The sequence below is a fragment of the Netta rufina genome, assembly GCF_964035555.1.
Source record: "Netta rufina genome assembly, chromosome: 2".
Taxonomy (NCBI): domain Eukaryota; kingdom Metazoa; phylum Chordata; class Aves; order Anseriformes; family Anatidae; genus Netta; species Netta rufina.
Window position 1 is genome coordinate 60,447,488 of NC_140124.1, and position 21,088 is coordinate 60,468,575.

At 37.2% G+C, this 21,088-nt stretch overlaps 1 protein-coding gene across 5 annotated transcripts in view; it reads left to right on the forward strand.

Annotated features, from left to right (window-relative positions):
• Positions 1-21,088, forward strand: part of GOLGA4 (golgin A4) — a 63,167-nt gene that overhangs the window by 33,404 nt on the left and 8,675 nt on the right. For 3 of the 5 annotated variants that reach the window (XM_084281246.1, XM_084281249.1, XM_084281250.1), the window contains 10 exons: positions 18-149; positions 1,068-1,223; positions 2,113-6,416; positions 7,266-7,387; positions 8,946-9,076; positions 12,716-12,829; positions 14,278-14,298; positions 14,463-14,531; positions 15,144-15,219; positions 16,942-17,045. In XM_084281246.1, coding sequence (XP_084137372.1) covers positions 18-149; positions 1,068-1,223; positions 2,113-6,416; positions 7,266-7,387; positions 8,946-9,076; positions 12,716-12,829; positions 14,278-14,298; positions 14,463-14,531; positions 15,144-15,219; positions 16,942-17,045 — 5,229 coding nt within the window. The remainder of the gene's footprint in view (positions 1-17; positions 150-1,067; positions 1,224-2,112; positions 6,417-7,265; positions 7,388-8,945; positions 9,077-12,715; positions 12,830-14,277; positions 14,299-14,462; positions 14,532-15,143; positions 15,220-16,941; positions 17,046-21,088) is intronic. The other 2 variants (XM_084281247.1, XM_084281248.1) reach the window with 2 other exon arrangements.

The following is a 21,088-nucleotide window of genomic DNA, read 5'->3' on the forward strand; positions in this document are numbered from 1 at the left end:
TGACTTGTAATTTGTAGAAGTCTTCAGAAGATCGTGTTGCTGAACTGGAAAAATTGCATAAAAAAGAAATGGCAACCAAAGATCGGGAGCTAAATGAGAGATTGCGGGTCCAAGAAAAGGAGTTCCATGAGAAGATGAAGGCAGCTCTTGTAAGGATTGCTAAAATGTCTAGAAAAGACATTTCTCTAAGCCTGAGGTGGAACTAGAGGTCTTAATCTGACCTAAGTCCACAGTGGGAGTCCTTGTGCATTCAGATATGGGTGCCCTCCCAAAGTCCAGGAGCTCAGAGACTTAAGAGCATGAAAGGAAAATAGCTGCAGTGATTCAGACTGAATAATGATAACGAATCACTATTGATGTTCACTGACAGCTGTATGTTCTGGGAAAGATTCTGTTTTTTAACACTTTGTTAGACATGTTTGGTTTTTTTTGAATTTCTACCTCTGGATCATTGGAGATTGGCCACAGAAACTAGAGAAAAAGAGGTACAAGGAATGAGGCTGTTAGTTGAAATGTATTAATATCCACTGTGTCTGTCTGTGTTATGTTGACAGAGTTATACATGCATAGTGGTTGATCTCTGGAAAAAAAAATCCTTTAAAGTCAGGCTGGCAGGGATCACTGGTTTCTTTGCTCTTGTCTGTAATCTATAGTCCACTTCAGGTCATTGTGCAATTTCATTTAATAAATGGACGCTCATTTATGCTCCTCTTTTGTGGCTGGAGACTAGGATGGCTGGAGTCTAGGACTGAAAGTGTGAAAATATATTAGCGGTAGAATCGAGTGATGACAGATCTTTCATTCTCTCATATGTTACTCTCCATTTGGCTGGTCTCCACTATTAAATGCTGAAGTCGCATTACATTTGTTAAACAAAGACAAATGGTTGCCAAGAAAAGAAAATTGAAATGATTTTATAACAACTTTCACAGATGAAATATACACTGTGTTTTGTATGTGGAAAAAATATGTATGATTATGTTAACTTGTTTATAAATGTCCTATTGTACTGTTTTTGAAGGTGTGGACCATCATTATAGTTTATTGTTTTGCTCATTTTTATACAGGAGAAAAATCAGAGTGAGTGTTTAAAAACCCTTCAGGAACAAGAGCAACAGGAATCCCTAGCCTTAGAAGAATTAGAGCTGCAGAAGAAAGCAATACAGGCAGAGTGTGACAAGAAACTTCAGGAGATGCATCAAGAAGTAGAGGCTTCTAGAACTGTGAGTAAATATTCCAGAAGAGAAAACACTTTAAAGAATTTATTTTGGTACACACACACACACACACATATATATATATCATATATACATATATATATATATATAACTGTGACAGGTTTACAGATGCTGTGGATTTATTGTCATCGGGTTTGTTTTAATTTCACAATGTAGGATATAAATTCATTCCCATGTACACCCATGTACATAGGTTTTATGTACGTTATACAGGAGATTAAAGCTTTAACCAATTTAATTTCTGGATACTACTACCATACAAACACTTTAAGGATGCTTAAGTAAGGATTTGTGTAATTTTTTAAAGTATCTTTTTCATTATGTCACAAGTAAGATTGTATTATTTGCTAAAACAAGTTTGTACATTATTCAACAAACACTCCAAACATTAAGTTGGAATTTTTGCCTTTAGAGGCGTTTTATCCTTACAGAAGCAATTCACTGAGAGGTGGAATTAAGATAAACTGGTGTGTATCTATACAGCCCAGTAGTCCACATGGACTCAGGATATGTTTAATCCTGTGTGTTTGTTCTTTAACAACAACAACAAAAGAACATTGTTCTCAGAAGTACTGAATGAATTATTTTGTTTGAATTAATTAAATGTTTTTTCAAAGTTTTTATTTTGTCTATTCACTGCAGTGGAATAGAACTTTATTTTTTCAATTAATTAACTTCATGGAAGCAATGGCAAAAACAAACTAAATTAATTAAAGGTTTATGTAAAAAATGATATTTGTTATAAACAATAGAATAAGTGACTTTTAACTATACTTGCAATTTTCCTGTGTATGTGTTTGTTTGTTTTTTTCTAATTTGATCATTTTGTTATATTTGGAATACTCATATTCTTTAAATCTATATTCTCTAACAGAAGATTCTTGAATTGGAGAGCTCTCTTGCAAAGTATTCACAAGATGACAGAGACCGATCAGAGGAATTGAGCACTCTGATGGAGTCTGAAAAAAAGCAACATAATAAGGAAATTAATGATATGGTTGAAAAACACAAGAAAGAATTGGAGAACATGCAACAGCAGCAAGAAAAGCTTTGGACGGAAAAATTTCAAATTCTAAAGCAACAACATGTAGTTGAAATAGAAAAAATGAGAGAAAAGCAAGAACAAGAAATAGATACAATATTGAAAGAGAAAGAAACAGTTTTCCATACACATATAGAAGAGATGAATGAAAAAACTTTAGAAAAACTTGATGTGAAACAAACTGAGTTAGAAGCACTGTCATCTGAGCTATCAGAAGCACTAAAAGTACGTCTTGATTTAGAAAAAGAACTCTCAGAATTGAAAAGTAAAGCAGGTGAAGCAAAGCAAGAATTGGAAGGAAAGTTGGAAGAAGAGAGGAATCAGCACAAAGAAGAGGTTGAAACTATGTTAAAAGAGCATGAGATCTCTATTCAAGGAGTCGAGAAGGTACTCAAAGAAGAACTGAATCAACTTAAGCAATTATTGGAGGAGAAGGACAGACATCTGGAGGAAATAAAAGCACATGAGCAGAAGCTAAAAGAATCTGCAGAAAGATCTGAAGCTGAACTTGTCCAAGTGTCTGCAAAACTAGAGGAGGTTTTGCAGTCTTATCAAAATACTTCTAATGAGCAGGCAAGGACATATGAAGAGGAATTAGCAAAGCTGCAGCACAAACTGACAGATCTGGAAGGAGAAAAATCACAGTTTAGGGAGCAGTTAGAAAGAACTGAATCCCAGCTGAGTGAAATCAAGAATGAATTAGAATCATACATGTCCCAGGTACATGACCTGAAGCAGCATTTGCAAGAGCAAAGCAATGAAAATACACAGAAAGTAACCTCTCTCACACAACAGTATGAATCCCAGCTAAAGGATCTGCAAAGAGAGGCTGATGAGACAAAGCGAAGTCTAACTGAGAAGGAAAAGGAAATTGAACACATGAAGAAGTTACAGAATGAACAAGTTGAAGAGCTTAAACAGAAATTGTTAGCCACAGAGGAAAGAACTAGTGCTCTACAAGGAGAATGTGAAAATAAACTGAAACGTCAGGAAAATAAAATGGAGAAAATGAAGCAGAAATCAAAAGATATGCAGGAAGCCTTTAAAAAGAAACTTGCCGAGCAGGAATCTAAACTAAAAAGAGAGCTTGAAAACAAGCAGTTGGAGTTCAATCAGAAAGAGAGCGAATTCAATGCTAAAATTCTAGAAATGGCACATGCCAGCTCAGCCGGAATCAATGATGCTGTGTCAAAACTGGAATCTAATCAGAAAGAGCAACTGGAGAGTCTCGCTGAGGCTCATAGGAGGGAGTTGGAAGAAGTTACCCAGAGCTGGGAAAAGAAACTCAATCAGCAGGTTGAAGAGCTCCAGGAAAAACATGAAATGGAACTGCAGGAGAAAGAGCAGGAAGTTGGAGACCTGAAACAGAAACTTGCCACCTTCAGTGCTGAGAAGGAGGGCTCCAGAACAGAAATAACCCGACTGAAGGAAGAACAGGTGAAGAGGGATGAGACCCTGAACCAGTTACAAGAACAGCTAAAGCAGTCATTGGCTCATGTGAATGCTTTGTCAAGTAGTGAAAGTGACCTGAAAACACAGCTCCAAAAGTTGGAAGGTGATCTTAGTCTGTCCCTGAAAGAGCAATCGGGGCTTCAGGAACAGCTCAGTAAACAGAAAGCAATTGAAGAAAAGGACAAAGCCAAAATTACTGAGCTGGCTGATATGCTGAAAACACTTGAGGAGAAACTCCAAACTGTGCAGTTTTCTCAAGACAAAGATCATGAAAATTATGAGAAAAAAATGGAGGCATTTCAACAACAAGAAACTGAGTTTAAGAGGTTGTCGGGAGACCTTATAGCACAATTGGATGCTCATTGGAAGAATGCTGGAGATATGTTGCAAACAAAAAGCAGTGAATTAATTGAAAAGTGTAATGAAAAAATTGGTGTAGTAACATGTAAAATTGCAGATTGTGAGCGCCAAACTATAAAAGTTAAAGAAGTGGTATTAGCTAAAATAAAAAAAATTCTTGAGCTAGAAGCTCAACTTAGAGTAGTAACAGAGAATCATTCTGCTGCCAGTAGTTCTTTACAAAAGTCAATGGAGCAGCTGCAAGAAAAGGACAACTTAATTAGGTCCATGAGAGCTGACATTGAAGGACTTGTAACAGAAAAAGAACAATTGCAAAAAGAAGGAGGGCACCAGCAGCAGGCAGCATCAGAAAAAGAAACTTGCATAACTCAGCTCAGGAAAGAGTTATCTGAAAATATCAACGCTGTCACCTCAATGAGAGAGGAACTCCAGGAAAAAGAATCAGAGATCTCTGCTCTCAACAGAACAATTAATGAGCTTAATGTTAAACTTGAAAGTATGGTAAGTTTAACAGAGAAGGAAGAAGCCATGTCTCTGTTAAGCAAGCAACATGAAAAGGATCGATTGCAGTTGTTAAACCAGGTACAGGAGTTATCGACCACTGTTGAGACGCTGAGTAAGGAAAAAGCATCAGCTCTCGAGCAGGTAGATCATTGCACAGCCAAGCTGTCAGAGTGGAAGATGAAAGCACAAACAAAGTTTACACAAAATCATGAAGCTATTAAAGATTTGCAGAGCAAACTTGAACTAAGCAATACCCAAGCCAATAGAAAAGATGAAGAGCTAAATAAGCTGAAAGAGGAGCTGGCTAAACAAGGCAAAAGTCTGGATAGCTTAAAAAGTGCATTGGAACAAAAGCAAAACAGGATAGAAAAACAAAAAAGTGAGTTAACTGCAGAGTTAAAAATCCAAGCTGTAAGAGTTGCTGAACTAGAAGAACGCATTGCTCAGAAAACTTCAGAAAATGATTCCTTGATGGAGGAACTTAAAAAGCATAATGAACAGAAAGAGACAGAGCAACAAGAGGTAGCTTGGCAACTCCAGCAGGCGGAGAAGGTGGCTTTTGAAAAAGACAATAGGTTTAAAGAGGCTGAAGAAAAGGTGCTTGATCTTGAAAAGAAAATAGATTCACTGAAAGCTGAATTTGAAGCGAAAGAGAGGGAATTTGTTCAAATGAAATCATCAATACTTAAAAGCAAGGAGGAAGAACTGAAAGAATTAGAAGAGAGACTGAATACGGAGAGTAGCACTAAGTTGGCAGATCTGAAAAAGAAGGCGGAGCAAAAAATCGGTTCTATTAAAAAGCAATTGATGACTCAGATGGAAGAAAGGGAGCGGCTAGAGAAATTTCAGCAAGATAGAGAAAATCAGTTAAGAGACTTAGAACAAAAAGTGCAGGAAAGAGAGGCCAAAATTGGATCCTTAGAAGAACAAATCCAGAAGTCAACAAGAGAGTCTACAGAATTAGAGAAAGAAATGCTGCAAAAAGTAGAGAGTGCAAAAGCTGCTGTAGAGCAGGAAAAAAATGAAATGCTTGAGAGTACCCAACGGATGTATGAAGAGAAAATTCATGTGTTACAGAAGGACCTGACAGAAAAAGATGAATTGTTGCAGAAGTATGAAAAGGAACAACGAGAAAGTAAAGACTCTCATCTAGAACTGCAAAACAAACTGGAGGAACTCCTTAAAAAATTAGAATGTGTTGAGAAGAGAAATCATGAGGAGCAGAGCGTGACTGAAAGCCTCAGGAAAGAACTTGAGGAGCAAACTAAAAAATACTCATTGTTAGTGGATGAGCATGCTCGGTGTGGTGGTGATTTAGCAAGCAGTAGGAAAGAACTGAAAGCTAAAGAACAAAAGCATTTGGATATGGAGAACATAATTAGAGATTTCCAGAAAAAGTTGCAGGAAAAAGAGTCAGTCAGTCAATTTTTAGAACAGAAGGTAAGAGAGTTGGAAAATAATCTGGTGAGGGTAAATGAAGTGCACAAGATGGAGATGGATGATGCGAGTTTGAAATACAAAGAAAAACTAGAAAGTTTACAGCAACAACTGGAGGAAAGAAATGACCACTTGAAAGCTTTTGAGGAAAATGTTGAAGAAAAGGCTAAATCTGGTTTGGAGATGCAGAAGTTACTAAGTGATATGCAGAACCAGCAGAAGGATTTGCAGGCTAAACTGGAAGAGACTGAAAGAGAGAAACAAAAACTACGTAAAGATGTAAACAGTCTTCAAAAAGACTTGCGTACTTTGCGAAAAGAGCATCAGCAGGAGCTTGACATAGTTAAGAAAGAGTCCTTAGAAGAAATGGAACAGAAAATCAGGTAAATTCTTTGTTCCTGGTCTGGAACATTTCTTTGCTTTATTTTTAACTAAAACCATAAGACCACTTTTTTATAGTTTGGTTTTTAACAATGACTGTTATTTTTCTGTGATTTTTCTAAATAGATTTAAAGAAACAGCAAGAAAAGAACAACTTGATAGTAGCACTTCATGAACACACAAAACATTGAGTCAACAGTTTAAAAGGTGGTTTGTCTTTTGACAAACTAATACCACTTTTGATCTGTTTCAGTGATGGTTATTTTCAGCATTAACAGAACATAAAGTACACTTTTAGTTCCCTGAGACGGGAAACAAAGTCTATTAAAGCTTAATTCTGAGGGCTTTGTATCCCTACTCTCTGAGGCATCTTAGCAGGCATTGAAAATTCAGATTGTGAACTTGGGAAGAGGAGGAGATGGTAGAAGGCAAATGATATCAAGAATTGTTCATATGTACTGCAGAAACTGTAGTATGCTCTTCAGTGCTCTAATAGTTTCCCAAGTAAAGAATTCCCTCAAAACTCTGCCTGTAAGGAACCCATTCTTTACTTCTGATTCTTCATCTTCCTCGGGGGGGAGGGGAGGGGGGGGGGGAAGGCCCACAAAAAAATCTTCTGGAGGAGGCGTGAGGGAGCCTGGTGGTTCAATTCTTTTCTTTTTAATGAAACACCTGTACCTTCCAGGTGAATTCAATGGGAAGGAGAATCCCACAGAATTCATCTAATTCAAAGCCAGCCCATTCTAAAATAGTTTTGGAGATATTCCCAGATTTCCTACCTTGCTAAGCTATTCTAACAGTCTCTTTAAAATTTTATTTCCTCAGTGTATTTTTTTGACTTCTTTGTACAGGTGGGAACAAGAAGATACTGAATTAAAGCACAACTCCACATTAAAGCAGTTAATGAGAGAGTTCAATACTCAGCTGGCTCAAAAAGAAATGGAATTTGAAACAGCCTTAAAAGAGACGATCAGTAAGTGGAGTACTAATGTAACTGTAATTAAGAGAAGCTAAAAAGTAGCCAGAAAATGGATCTTCAGATGTTTTGGGGAAGACATTTTACCTGGGATTCTGATAAAGACATATATTTTATGACTTAGTGCTGCCTAGAGAAATCAGGGAAAACCTCTCTTAGCAAAGCACATATGAATGTTAATTGTAGCACAATTAGGAAAACACATGTAGTTGTTCTTCCTTTGCCTATAGGCTCTTCAATCTTGCACTGTTTATGTTTTCATCTGTCATGGCAAGAGTTATCTATGGTAGCTATTGAAACTAAATATCTGTCACATGTACCAAAAAAACAGGTTCTTTTAGAGGTGAAAGCACATTGGTAAGTTTTCGTTGTAATACTACTTTGGCTTTAGCAAAACAAACCTGTTACACTCTGTTTTTGACTGAAGGATGCCTTTTAGTGAAATTTACAGAATAATGGAACATCCCGAGTTGGCAGGAATCTATAAGGATCATCAAGTCCAACTCCTGGCTCCACACAGGACCACCCAAAAATCAAACCCTTTGTCTGAGAGCATTGTCCAAACGCTTCTTGAACTCCAACAGACTTGCTGCCTTGACCACTGCCATAGGGAGCCTGTCCCAGTGCCCAACCACCCTCTGGGTGCAGAACCTTTCCCTAGCCCCCAACCTGACCCTCCCTTGTCCCAGCTCCATGGCATTCCCTCGACTCCTGTCGCTGTCCCCAGAGAGCAGAGCTCAGCGCCTGCCCCTCCACTCCCCTCCCCTCGTGAGGGAGCTGCAGGCCACCATGAGGCCTCCCCTCAGTCTGCTCTGCTCAAGGCTGAGCAAACCAAGGGACTTCATCTGCTCTTCATACGTCTTGCACTCTAGACCCTTTACCATCATTGTAACCCTACTTTTGACACTAATACTTTTATGTCCTTATATTGTGGTGCCCAAAACTGCACATGGTACTCAAGGTGAGGCCACACCAGCATAGAATCAGAAGTGTATTTTCTTAGCCGAGTCTTGCAGACTTCATTCACTATTACCAATAACAAGTACCAGATGCGTTTCATGTCTGATTGCTATGCCCATGTGGTTATAACTAGATTGCAGCATGTTTCAGATTTTTTTCTGAAAAAGCTGGAGGTTGAAAGAAGGTATCTCTTGACTCCACAGTTACTGAAAGTGCACCTCTAAGTGAGGTATTTCTGAAAATTCGTAGCTGTTTCAGATCCCTTCTATAGATAGAGTAGGAGATGGAATTACTTGATAAATATTGGTTGTGATGTTAACTTTTAGAGAAGTTCCAGCATCAGGCTGAAAAAACTGATCTGGATGCCAAACTGTAAACAATAAAATTCATACATATTAGAGTCAAGTGACATAATTGTCACTGTTATGGTGAAAAATGAATTCTCCTGGCAAGTATTCTTTATAGATGCCTTTCATGATTGTCTTTAACCTGTTCTGTAATACTGTTGCGACAATGATCTATCAAAATAAGTATGTTTTTTGATGTTGCCTGTTTTGTTGTTGTTGTTGCTGTTGTTGTTGTTTGTTTTTTACAGGTAAAGCCCAGGAAGTAGAATCTGAATTGATAGAAAACCATCACACAGAGACAACACAGTTGCATAAAAAAATCGCAGAAAAAGATGATGATCTAAAAAGAACTGTGGAAAAATATGAAGAAATGCTTGAGGTATGTTTCTGAAAAGTGATACGCCCACATACATTTCAAAAATAATTCTCCTTTTTTTCATTACAAAACTTGTCAGAAAATCAATGCATTCCAGTAAAGTTCTTCTGAATCTCACTGAATTATACTTTACATGTGTGGTGTCCTAGTTTCCAATTAAAATGTTTTATGGACATGTAAAAACACCAGAAACCAGGCCCTGTCTCTGATTCAGTAAAAACTATCTGGTTAGGTCTTTGTCCTCAAGCAGTTTTTTCTGTCCTCCAGATTGAAATGAATGTAAGCAAGTTACATGTAAGTCTTAAGTTCTACTAGATGGTGGTGTTGTTTCTTGTAAGTTTTTAAACAGTGTTTATATGTCATCCTCATGGTCTAGCTCCCTTCTGTGATACTATCTGCACTGGTACCATAGCCCTTAAAGTAAGGTTCTGTTCTGTGCAGGGTGCAGTCTGTTTGTGTAGTTTTCATGCTGGTAAAGCTCTTTTTTAGTTGTAAGTGAACAGTCTGTCTGCATGACATTTGCAGATAAGCAGAGTAACATTTCAACCAGAAGTTAGCAGCCAGGGATGCCTTCTATTTTAGCTGGATTAGGAGTTCACGTAGATCAAAAATGCCTGACTACAAAAGACTGAATGTTTTTTGTTGCTAGACTGTACGTTGTATTGGGATGCAGGATGTAATTTTGGTAACTTTAGTCCTGTTTGCACAAAGAAACATTAAAAAGATTGTTTCTTGAATAGTACTATTGGTAATAATTGTAAGAGAACTTGTGTTTATGTTCAGTTAACCAGTCCAAAGAGCATGTCTGAGTGCTTTATGCTAAAAATCCCTAACTTGTAGGTAGATTTTATATTTTGCTCCGTTTCTGGACATCTGGCAATTTGGGTGGGCGTGGCAGGCTTATTCAAGTCCTAACTTTAAAGGTCCAAATAGGTCTGTGATTGGAATTCATGCAAATATAATTCCTTTCTGTTTTCTCATACATTTAGTCTGTGTCAGAAACATACATGCTGTACATGGCGCATAATCTTGTTGGTGTAGGCTAATTTGACTTTTTTGATTGGAGGACATGAATGATAATGTTAAAACTGCAGTAAGCTGTAGTCCTGATATTTTATTTTTATTTTTTTTTACCTGATGGTGTATTTGTGTGTTTTTCTGTTATTTGGGGAGAGAAAAAAAACACAAAACAAAACAGAGAATTTGCCTTGTTTGCTGAAGTTATTGCAAGAATCTCAAAAGTGGAAAAATACTTATGTTAAATTGAGTGTGTGTCCTATTTGTTGAGATCCCTACTAAAAATAGGAACATATGCATGCACAGCTGTATGGATTTTCTCAATTTAATATGGAGTTACCAGTTACTACTCAAGGGATACCTGACTTGACTCGTGGTAGGGTTGAGAAACTTCGCATCAAGACATTTATGCAGAGAAGTTTCTCTGTCACATATGGTAAGAAGATGAAGCAAAAATAATGCCAGTTGCAAGAACGAAGCTTGCACGTGTAATTGTGGAGCTTTTTGCTGGTTTTTAAATGTGGTTAATGATGCTAAAAATTCGACTAAGTTGATGTGAATATATATTAAAGACTAGAAGGAATAATTCAGTCTGTTAATATGATTTATTTATGAAGTGCTCCCCTGGCACTTCTCTTGCTTTATTTGCTGTTTGCTCCCTAATTAAAGGACTTATAAAATCAGCATAGCCTGTAACTCGAGGGGTATGTCTTTTTTCTATAAGTAAACTAAAGTATATAATTAAATTGAATGTTGTACTCCAGCTAGTTTATCTTAAGTCTATCTTTGAGCTAAATATGCAATAACTAATTTCAGGCATGTATTCTTTCATTTGTCATAATGTCTTCCATGTGAATAGGGATAGGCTCTGTGGCTTATTGAAGTCTTAGTCTATAACTTCAATTAAATCCAAATAGTATGTAGTTCATGTGTTCTCAGAGTATGCCAGATGCTGCATAGAATAATAGGTTATTATTATAAACCCAGATGCTGTAGTATGTAAGAATCCCACATGATCTCTAAATGTTTCAAATTGAAAATCATAATCTCTATTCAGGGGATTATACAAATAACATCTTACAGGTAGGTCCCTTTTACAGAAGTATTATTTGAGTTGAGTTTCTTTTTTGCATTTCAGCTACCTTCTTTGACTAAGAATGGTGTGCATGCAATTTTGATTTATCTGAATGGACAGTAGTCTAGAAAATGTAAGAATTTAGGTTCTTATTTTTAAAAGAAATAGAAACAACTGAATATACTACATTTTGAGAATTTTTAACTAGAACAGTGTAACTATCTATAAAAGAAACTGTAGAAAAGTTTAATTGTTGATCTATTTTTGAGGACACAAGTCACATGAAGAGAAAATAATGGGGGGGGGTCATGATGTTTGAGCCATGTTTTTAAGGTGGATATTCTTAAAACTTCTAGGCTGTAAAACTGCCTCAGGTACCATGACTTCCCATTCACTACTTTTTTTTTTTTTTTTTTAATTTATCTTGTGGTGATGTGTGTTTTCAGCTTAGTCAATGTGGGGAGGATGCTTATTCTTAAGCAGGGTGCAGAGTGGCCTTACAAGGAAATAATTGGTTTTTTTACTTATGGCTTACCCTAAATCTGTTAAAGCTGGACCAGCGTGCTAGTTCTCCAGTTACTTTTCCAGTGAATATTTTGTATCAGTATAGTTTGTACTCCAGAGATTTTGCATGGAATGAAAAATTTTGATCAGCAGTGCTTAGTAACAGTTGATTAATTGCACAAATTTGGTCTGGTGCATATTGGAACAGGCAGCTCACTGCCATGCCTGATTTGTGTGAATGAAGCTGAAGCTTTAATTTAGGTCAGCAATGGAGATCTGCAGTTTGAGTAGGAATTCTATTTCTTAAGCTTCCTAACATGTTATCTCACAAAAAGGCCAGAGGGAACATATTTTTTAAAAAATACTTATTTTTGCAAAGTGCTAAATAGGTGGATTAAATCGCTAGGAATTAGATCATCCTATTTTTTCTCCTATAAATTTACTCTTCTAGCTGTCATAAAACAATACAGGAATGTTTGTTCCTTCTTTACTATTCTTGCCACTGCTTCTTACTTCCATGCTGCCGAGTGCCCCCTCCCCAACCTCCTCAGTGAACAGGAGATTGCTGTTTCTGTAAAACAAGTAAAATAAATAAAATGCTTTAGGAACATCCTTGGGAGAGTTGGTGAGAAAAGGATTCAAATTCTTGTCACTTCTAGAGTATGAGACAATTCTGTATCATTGTGTGTCCCATTTATAAAGGTCATATGAGCAAGCACAATCTCTCCAGCAGTACAGTGGATTACACTTGAACGCTGTTGTAGTGCCAGGGAAAAATTACTCTTTTTTGAAATTTTCAAACAGATATATGTAATCTAATGTTGTAGTCTAATTGTTGAAGGCCCGCAAAATCTTGTTAAGCTCTTGTGGGTTTTCCTTGCTCTTCTGTAGTCCTGTAGTAGTACTATCCCTTAGACTGAATTTCAGACATACTCTGTTCTGTGTATGGCATAACTCTTTGATTGCATTCACTCCGTTGACATTAGGTTTTGAGTGGTTAGCTGATAATTAATTATGTAACCAGTATTTTGTCCTGTATATTGAAGGCTCGTGAAGAAGAAATGACAGCAAAAGTTCATGAGTTGCAGGCACAGTTAGAAGAATTGCAAAAGGAATACAAGCAAAGGATGGCAGAAGAGGAGCATCGAAACCATGAAAACGTGAGCTGACATTAATGTTTACTGTTATATCTGTAGGTGTGAAATGTCTTCTTTTTTTGTGTTGATTTTACTGGACACACTTTTAGAACAAAAGGATATTGCATTATGTCATTTTTAATGAGACTTTTTTGAACTGAAATTCCAAACTGCATTGAAATAGTCCTTTGAGTACATCAGGTGTGAACAGAGAACCCTTTGTTGAAGGAAGAGTTGGGTGCATGGTTTTTTGTCCTTCTGAAAATCGATTTTAGTTTGAGGAATTCTTTGATGGATAAAAATACTTCTTGTTATTGCACTGAGAAGAAGAAAAGTATATGAGGTGTTGTCATTGATCAGAAAATTCATTATTATTAGTTTTAGCCTTATTATTAGTTTTCATTTTGATAACAAGTACAAAAATATTTATATTATTACATCATCGTACTATTGTGTTGTTATATATTTATAACAAGCACAAAAAGTATTTGACACTATTTGACACTACAAACTTACAGTACAGATAACCTCACTGTTCTTAGTTTTGACAGGAGATAATACAACTCCTAATGTTTGTCCCCTGTTGTATACTTACAACACCCTTTATATTACTAAGTATTCCATGACATGAGTGTTCTCATAGCAAAAGAAAATTTTAAAAAATTTAAAATTTAAAATTTAAAAATTTAAAATTTAAAAGCAAAAGAAATTTTAATCAACCATAGTCACCCTGCTGGTGATAATCTAGCATAATCTTGTATGGAGGAAGATTCTTAATGGACCTGTAAACCCTAACCATGATTCTGAGAAATACTTGCGTTTGAATCTTTTGCCTTTAGGACTTCTCCATTAACTGTGTTCCACTACTGACTTTGTTGTGGAAATCTACTATAAATACATGCAGTCATTTAAAATCATACATTAATCATCAGGATTACATATTCACTGATAGGACATGAAACTTACATCAAATCTATGTACCAGTGACGGTATTTGATACGTTTCTTAGTTCTACTCAGAAGTGCATTGAAATCAACAATTGTTGTTCATGTTATATTTCCTTGCCTTTCTTAATTTTTACATGACTTGTCCTTGATATGTTTGTCTGAAACAAATTTTGTCACATAATGAGTATTTACAGCTTTACAGAGCTAGATGAGAAATCTGGAGAGGGATGTGGACATACCTGAGCCTAAGTGATCGCACAAATCCATAGATGGATTTGTGCAATCCACACAGTACATGTGCAAATAATTCACCCCATAAATACTGTTTAACAATTATTTTTATAAATATATAATACAATTATTTTTATAAATATATGTATGATTGGGTAATTTCAGTTTTTATTATCATCAGTTAATCAGTGAGTTGATGTCTTTTATTTTTTTTTAGCCTGTATACAGTGAATGATATATTCTTTTTTTTTTTTTTCTTATATGCATTTTCATCTAATTTTGTTGTTGTTCTAGGTGACAATAGCAGAACTTAAGGTAAGTTGAATTTTATAGATTTTTGCTTTCTAAATAGTGCTGTGTCACAGCAACTTGAAACTAGGAATACTCTTAAGTTTCTGTGTATTAATTAAAAGGTAAAAGTTTATTGAAAAGTTACCTATCATATCTTCAGTAGTTTGTTTGTGTGGCTGTTCTTTCAGGCACAGCTGGCACAGAAGACAACACTAGTCAATGATTCAAAGTTGAAAGAGCAGGAGCTCAAAGAGCAGGTAAAGGTTTGAACGAGGGAAAAGTATTCTTTTTGACTTGTATTTGCAATATTAAATGTTTTGTTCCTTTCAAATGACGATGTATTACATCTCCACACAGGAAGTATAGAACTAGTATGCATGTAAAATAGTTTTGTGTTATACTATCAGAAGATCTTTTTGAAAGTATTCCTCTATCCTGTATCTATGAAAATACCAGATGTTTCTGATGCAAGTTATCAAAAATGTTTGCATGAATAAAAAATGTAACAAAATACTTCATAAAATTGTTTCTTCTCTTTTTATAAAGCAAATATTTTTTGATGTTAGGCAAAAAAAAACACAACCCTCTTATATGTTTATGTGTATAAAATGCATATATCATGTCTATATAGATATAGATGCATATATTCATAAAATTAGCTGTAGATACTCTCGTGTATATAAGTACATAAGTACACACTTTTTCTTAGCTAGTTAGGCACGGTTTTTAATAACACATGTTTTTTAATGCTTGCCTTCATTACAGAGCAAATGCTTTAACAGAATGTCATTATATTTAGCTGAAAATTCTTACGCTGAATTTTAGCTTCTTGAAAGCACCAGTTCTCATCTTGACTGTTCTCTGTTCAGATTCATGTACTGGAAGACCGGCTGAAAAATTATGAGAAGAAAGTTTATGTCACATCAGTTGGAACACCATATAGAGGTAATCTATACAATTTTCGTCGCATAAGTTTTTTCTTTGTTTGTAAAACACCCTTTGGTTTAGAGTACTTTTTAAAATGTTAGTCTTTTTGAAACAATCTTAAGATGTTTTTATGACTTCTTGTCCCTGTTTTCTTTTCTGTTGTAATAGAGTTGGTGTGTGATTTCAAAAGAGCAAATCATGTAGCATTTTGTTTGATGCCTGTTTCTATGTCTTACTGTTACAAGAGCACTTTATCAAAGTTCTTAAGCTTTCTGTATCCCCATCGGGAATGATATAGGCAGTGTCAGTAAAAATGGGATGGAGGGGAACTATTTGTCTTGTTGAATTAATATATATTTATGAGTCTTGAAGCATCTTAACAATACAAATACTAAACTTCACTGATCTTTCTTGTGATTTGTAGGATTTGTCCTGACGTCATGATCACAGTAATATTACCTCTCTTGTTTTAATAAGTGCTCTATTCATATTTCATAGAATCATTAAGTTTGGAAAAGACCTCCAAGATCATCTGGTCCAATCATCACCCAGTATTACCCACTAAACCATGTCCGTCAGCACCATGTCCAACCTTTCCTTAAATACCCCCAGGGATGGTGACGCCACCATTTCTCTGGGCAACCCATCCCAATGCCTGACTGCTCTTTCTGAGAAGAAATGTCTCCTCATTTCCAACCTAACCCTCCCCTGGTGCAACTTGAGGCCATTCCCTCTTGTCCTATCGCTAGTTATCTGCGAGAAGAGGCTGACCCCCAGCTCCCCACACCTTCCTTTCAGGTGGCTGTAGGGATCAATAAGGTCTTCCCTGAGCCTCCTCTTCTCCAGACTAAACAACCCCAGCTCCATCAGCCGCTTCTCATAGTACTTGTGTTCCAGAACACAAGTCGATATTTGTTCCATATTTGTTAAGAACACTCCTGTAAAGAGTCATGGTCATAGGTTGGTGTACTCCTTTTTGTTTCTTCATATGTGTCCTCTATTTCCTGTCTTATGTGTAGTTTGTGAGATAGCTAAAGTTTGTCTCATAGTCTAGTACTACAGGTCTAGTACTACAGTTCTACAGGTTCCTTGATAACCCTATAGCTAACACAGATCAAAAGTATTATACTGGAAAAAATATTAACACTTGAAATTATTTCAATTTTTCTTACATCTGCTTTTCCCCTATTTCTCCACTGCTGTTCTTCCATCCTTTTAAAGTAAGGCATTTTTACAAACAAACAAGAAAATCAGAAATTGAGGCCTGTCAGGACTAAGTAGACTTGTTTGACTATCTTAAATTCAGAATCTCTATTATATCAGTTCATCTTTTCTGCATTTACTCTGAAACCTAAATGCATGTAATGTCTGAATTCAGATGTGTTGACATAACATTGAAATTAACTCATAATCAAGAAAAACAACACAATCTAAGCAAAAACATTTTAAGTGCATCTGTTAGGAGTAAAGAAGTGAAGATCCACAGATTTTCATTTAAGAAACGAAATTTCAGGAGTAGCACATGGTAAAGTCTATTGAAGTAGATGTACTGATCCATTCTATTTTAAGCTTTGGTAAATTGCTCTCAGTAAGTTTTAGGCATTTGGCATAATTATGGTCACTACTATGGTGTTTCTTAGTTGATTACAATTTATTCCAGTCACTTTCTGGCTAAGAGTAACTTAGATTGTTGTCGGTGACTCTCAGTATAAATATACTCTTATTTTTTTGTTGACACAGATGGAAACCTTCACCATACTGACGTTTCTCTCTTTGGAGAGCCTACTGAGTTTGAATACTTGAGGAAAGTGCTCTTTGAGTATATGATGGGTCGTGAGACTAAGGTATGGAAACTTGTATACAGGGACATGTGATTTGGGTTAGAATGAAATTGAGCTCCCTTGCTGTACAGATTTGAAACACCATGTGTTTGTGATTCATCACATGTTGTCTGTTACTGTCACTGGATTCAACAAGCTTTTTTATTCCACCCAAAGAGGGATCGTCCATATCTTCACAAACTTCATCAGCATGCTGAGATGAAGCATAGGGGAAACAAAAGGGGAGAAGACTGGGGAGGGAAAAGGAGGGAGTATCAAATCTCTCACCAAGATAGTTATGGAGACTAATACTCAATAGGTAGGTATGGTTTTACTAGCAAAAGCCCTGTTGTCAGTCAAGCTTAGTGTACTTTGAGTGCTGGTATGCATTATATTAGCAGAAGTATTCTTTTGATGTCATCTTGACACAAACAGGTTAAGTAAGAGTTGCATTAAATAATAGGTTGTTAGTAGCTCTGAAGATAGTGAAATACTTCTTTAATTGTTCCTTAAAGATGTTTTATAAGGCTCCCAAATCTGTATACCTTCTCTAGAGAGTATTAATTTGCTTTTAAAAGCAGTGAAAAGCTGCACAGTAGGCTCTTGCTGGATGCTGACAAGCTTGTGAAATCATTCCTAAGTTGGGATTTTAATAGCTTATAACAATACTGATGCTTAGAGATTGACCAGGTTCAAAAGAGGTATGTCATAACACAAACATTGTTCTTGGATGATAGATGCTATGTGGATGAATATATTGTTTTCTTCCCTGCAGTTTTTCCATTCTTTGTAGTACTGCTTTCAATTTGGACTACTATTAAGCAGAGAGATTTTAGGCAGGTTTCTATGTTAATTAGGTTTGTTCTCATTGTGCTGTGTACAGAATAAAACTTGGTCTATTCAAGACTTCTTGTCCTTATGGGACAAGAAGTCCTTTTTTTGGTCCCTTTTTCTCTTTATTTTTATCCCTTTCCTTACTTTGATATTAACTCCATTTTTATTAAAAATATAAATGCCAGCTCAGAAAAAAAAAAGTATTATTAGTTAGCTTATCTCCACAAGCCTGTGGCTCATAGGATGGCTCTCTTACTTTAATAGCATCTGATTTAAATCATTAAAGAAAAATATGTACGTTGCTGGATGTTATGTTTTTGAATTGTGAATCACAGAATCACAGAATCACAGAATTTCTAGGTTGGAAGAGACCTCAAGATCATCAAGTCCAACCTCTGACCTAACGCTAGCAGTCCCCACTAAACCATATCCCTAAGCTCTACATCTAAACGTCTTTTGAAGACTTTGTGACTCCACCACTTCCCTGGGCAGCCTGTTCCAATGCCTAACAACCCTTTCAGTAAAGAAGTTCTTCCTAACATCTAACCTAAAACTCCCCTGACGCAACTTAAGCCCATTCCCCCTCGTCCTGTCACCAGGCACGTGGGAGAACAGGCCAACCCCTACCTCGCTACAGCCTCCCTTGAGGTACCCATAGAGGGCGATAAGGTCGCCCCTGAGCCTCCTCTTCTCCAGGCTGAACAAGCCCAGCTCCCTCAGCCGCTCCTCGTAGGACTTGTTCTCCAGGCCCCTCACCAGCTTCGTCGCCCTTCTCTGGACCCACTCAAGCACCTTGATGTCCTTCTTGTAGCGAGGGGCCCAAAACTGAACACAGTACTTGAGGTGCGGCCTCACCAGAGCTGAGTACAGGGGGACGATCACCTCCCTAGCCCTGCTGGTCACACTGTTCCTGATACAAGCCAGGATGCCGTTGGCCTTCTTGGCCACCTGAGCACACTGCTGGCTCATATTCAGCCGACTATCCACCATCACTCCCAGGTCCTTCTCTGCCTGGCAGCTCTCCAACCACTCCTCTCCCAGCCTGTAGCTCTGCTTGGGGTTATTGCGCCCCAGGTGGAGGACCCGGCACTTGGCCTTGTTGAACTTCATGCAGTTGACCTCAGCCCATTGGTGCAGCCTATCCAGATCCTCCTGCAGAGCTTTCCTACCCTCAAGCAGATCGACACATGTGCATAGCTTGGTGTCATCTGCGAACTTACTGAGGGTGCACTCGATGCCCTCGTCCAGATCATCGATGAAGATATTAAAGAGGACCGGCCCCAGCACCGAGCCCTGGGGGACGCCACTAGTGACTGGCCTCCAACTGGACTTGGCTCCATTCACCACGACTCTTTGGGCCCGGCTATCCAGCCAGTTTCTAACCCAACGAAGCGTGCGCCAGTCCAAGCCAAGAGCAGCCAGTTTCTTGAGGAGAATGCTGTGGGAGACGGTGTCAAAAGCCTTGCTGAAGTCAAGGTAGACCACATCCACAGCCTTTCCCTCATCCACCCAGCGCGTCACTTTGTCACAGAAGGAGATCAGGTTCGTCAAGCAGGACCTGCCTTTCATAAACCCATGCTGACTGGGCCTGATCGCCTGCTTGCCCTGCAAGTGCTGCATGATGACTCTCAGGAGGATCTGCTCCATGAGCTTCAAAGCTGAAGCTCATGAAGTGAAAGACATAGACAAGAGAGAATGTTTAAAAAGAATTTGTCAGCAATGCTTCAATTTCACCCAACCCTTGAGACATCAGTGGATGACTCTTGCAGATAGCTGATGCAAGTAGCAAAGTTGCATTCAAGGAAACCTATCTGAAACCTCTTCTGTCACTCATTAATGCTGTTTCTTATTGGTCTTCAAAATATTACTGTACATGCCTCAAAGGAAAATAGCACAAATGCCTTTGGAAAATAAAACTGATTTTATTTTCCTTTTCAACAAGGACATACTAAAATTTGCAGCTGACTTGTTCAATAACAGCAACAAACATGCTGAAGTAATTTGATTTTAGGTCTCTTCTGCCATTCTTTCAGTCGCTTAGATGAAAAGATATATCCATCTTATATGTATATCTTTCATATAAGAGTAAATACATAACATAAGCAAATATGAATAAATAAATATATATTTATTTGCCCTGGAGAATACACTGTACTGAACCAGAAGGTGCCATACAACATTTCTACACACAGGCTCCTAAAAGCAGATGAGTCCTGGGAGGGGAAAGAAATTTAGTTCCTGCAATAACTTGAGAAGGCATTGTTTTAGACTTGATATAATCGAATGGGGAGATGCATTTAATTCAAACAAGCAGAAGAACCTACTTTCAAAGCACTACAAATTTTAGCTTTGGGAAATTAGATTCAGATAAGTGATGGAGAATGACAAGCTTATTCAAACTGAATGTGATTGTATTCCTCTCTGTTGCGTGTTCATACTAATATGATTACCTCTTAGCAGTATTTATGTGAAGATAAATGTTCTTATGTATTACAAAAATGGGAAAAAAAATCTTGTATTGTCTAGTCCTGATCAAGACTGTAGTTGTACTGGCATTTGCTAATGGAAATTTTAAATGGAATGAAAGCTAAGATTTTACTAATTCAAATATGAAGGCATTTTGATGGTTTCTTCACTTTTGCCTTAAATGGTACTTACAAGCTGATACCATGTGCTTGTTGTTCAACCATTAGAAATGTGACTGGTAGAAGTGAGCTTAGTGTCTGTTCTCATGAGGATTGTGTTTTATCTTATTTACCGAACTATGTCTTGAAAGCTGTTTGGTTTCTTCCTGCTGTGCTAATTGGAGAACCATGAGCAATGGTGATGTGATTGATTAAATGTTTAAATACATAGTCTAAATGTGTTCATTAAGCATTGATAAGCATTTTTTTTTTTATTCCCAACAGAGTCCTTGAGTTAAAAGATCTCTACTGAGATACACCTCTTTGGTGCAGACATACCCTCCTCCTCGCTTTGGTTTTCCAGGACCAGGCGAGACAGTTTTTTCTAGTTTTCTCTTGTAAGATATGTGGTCTATTCCCCAGATCATTCTAGTGGCTCTCCTTTGTGCAGGGTATCCTTCTGGAGTACAAATAAATACTCCATGTCTCAAAGGTGGTTCAGCGGTGAAATCAGTGATCTCAATGGGCATGATTTGCTCTTCTTTGAGAGAAGTTCAGCAGAAGCTGTGTAACTATACAGGACACTTTGCCATCAGTGTGGCCTGATAA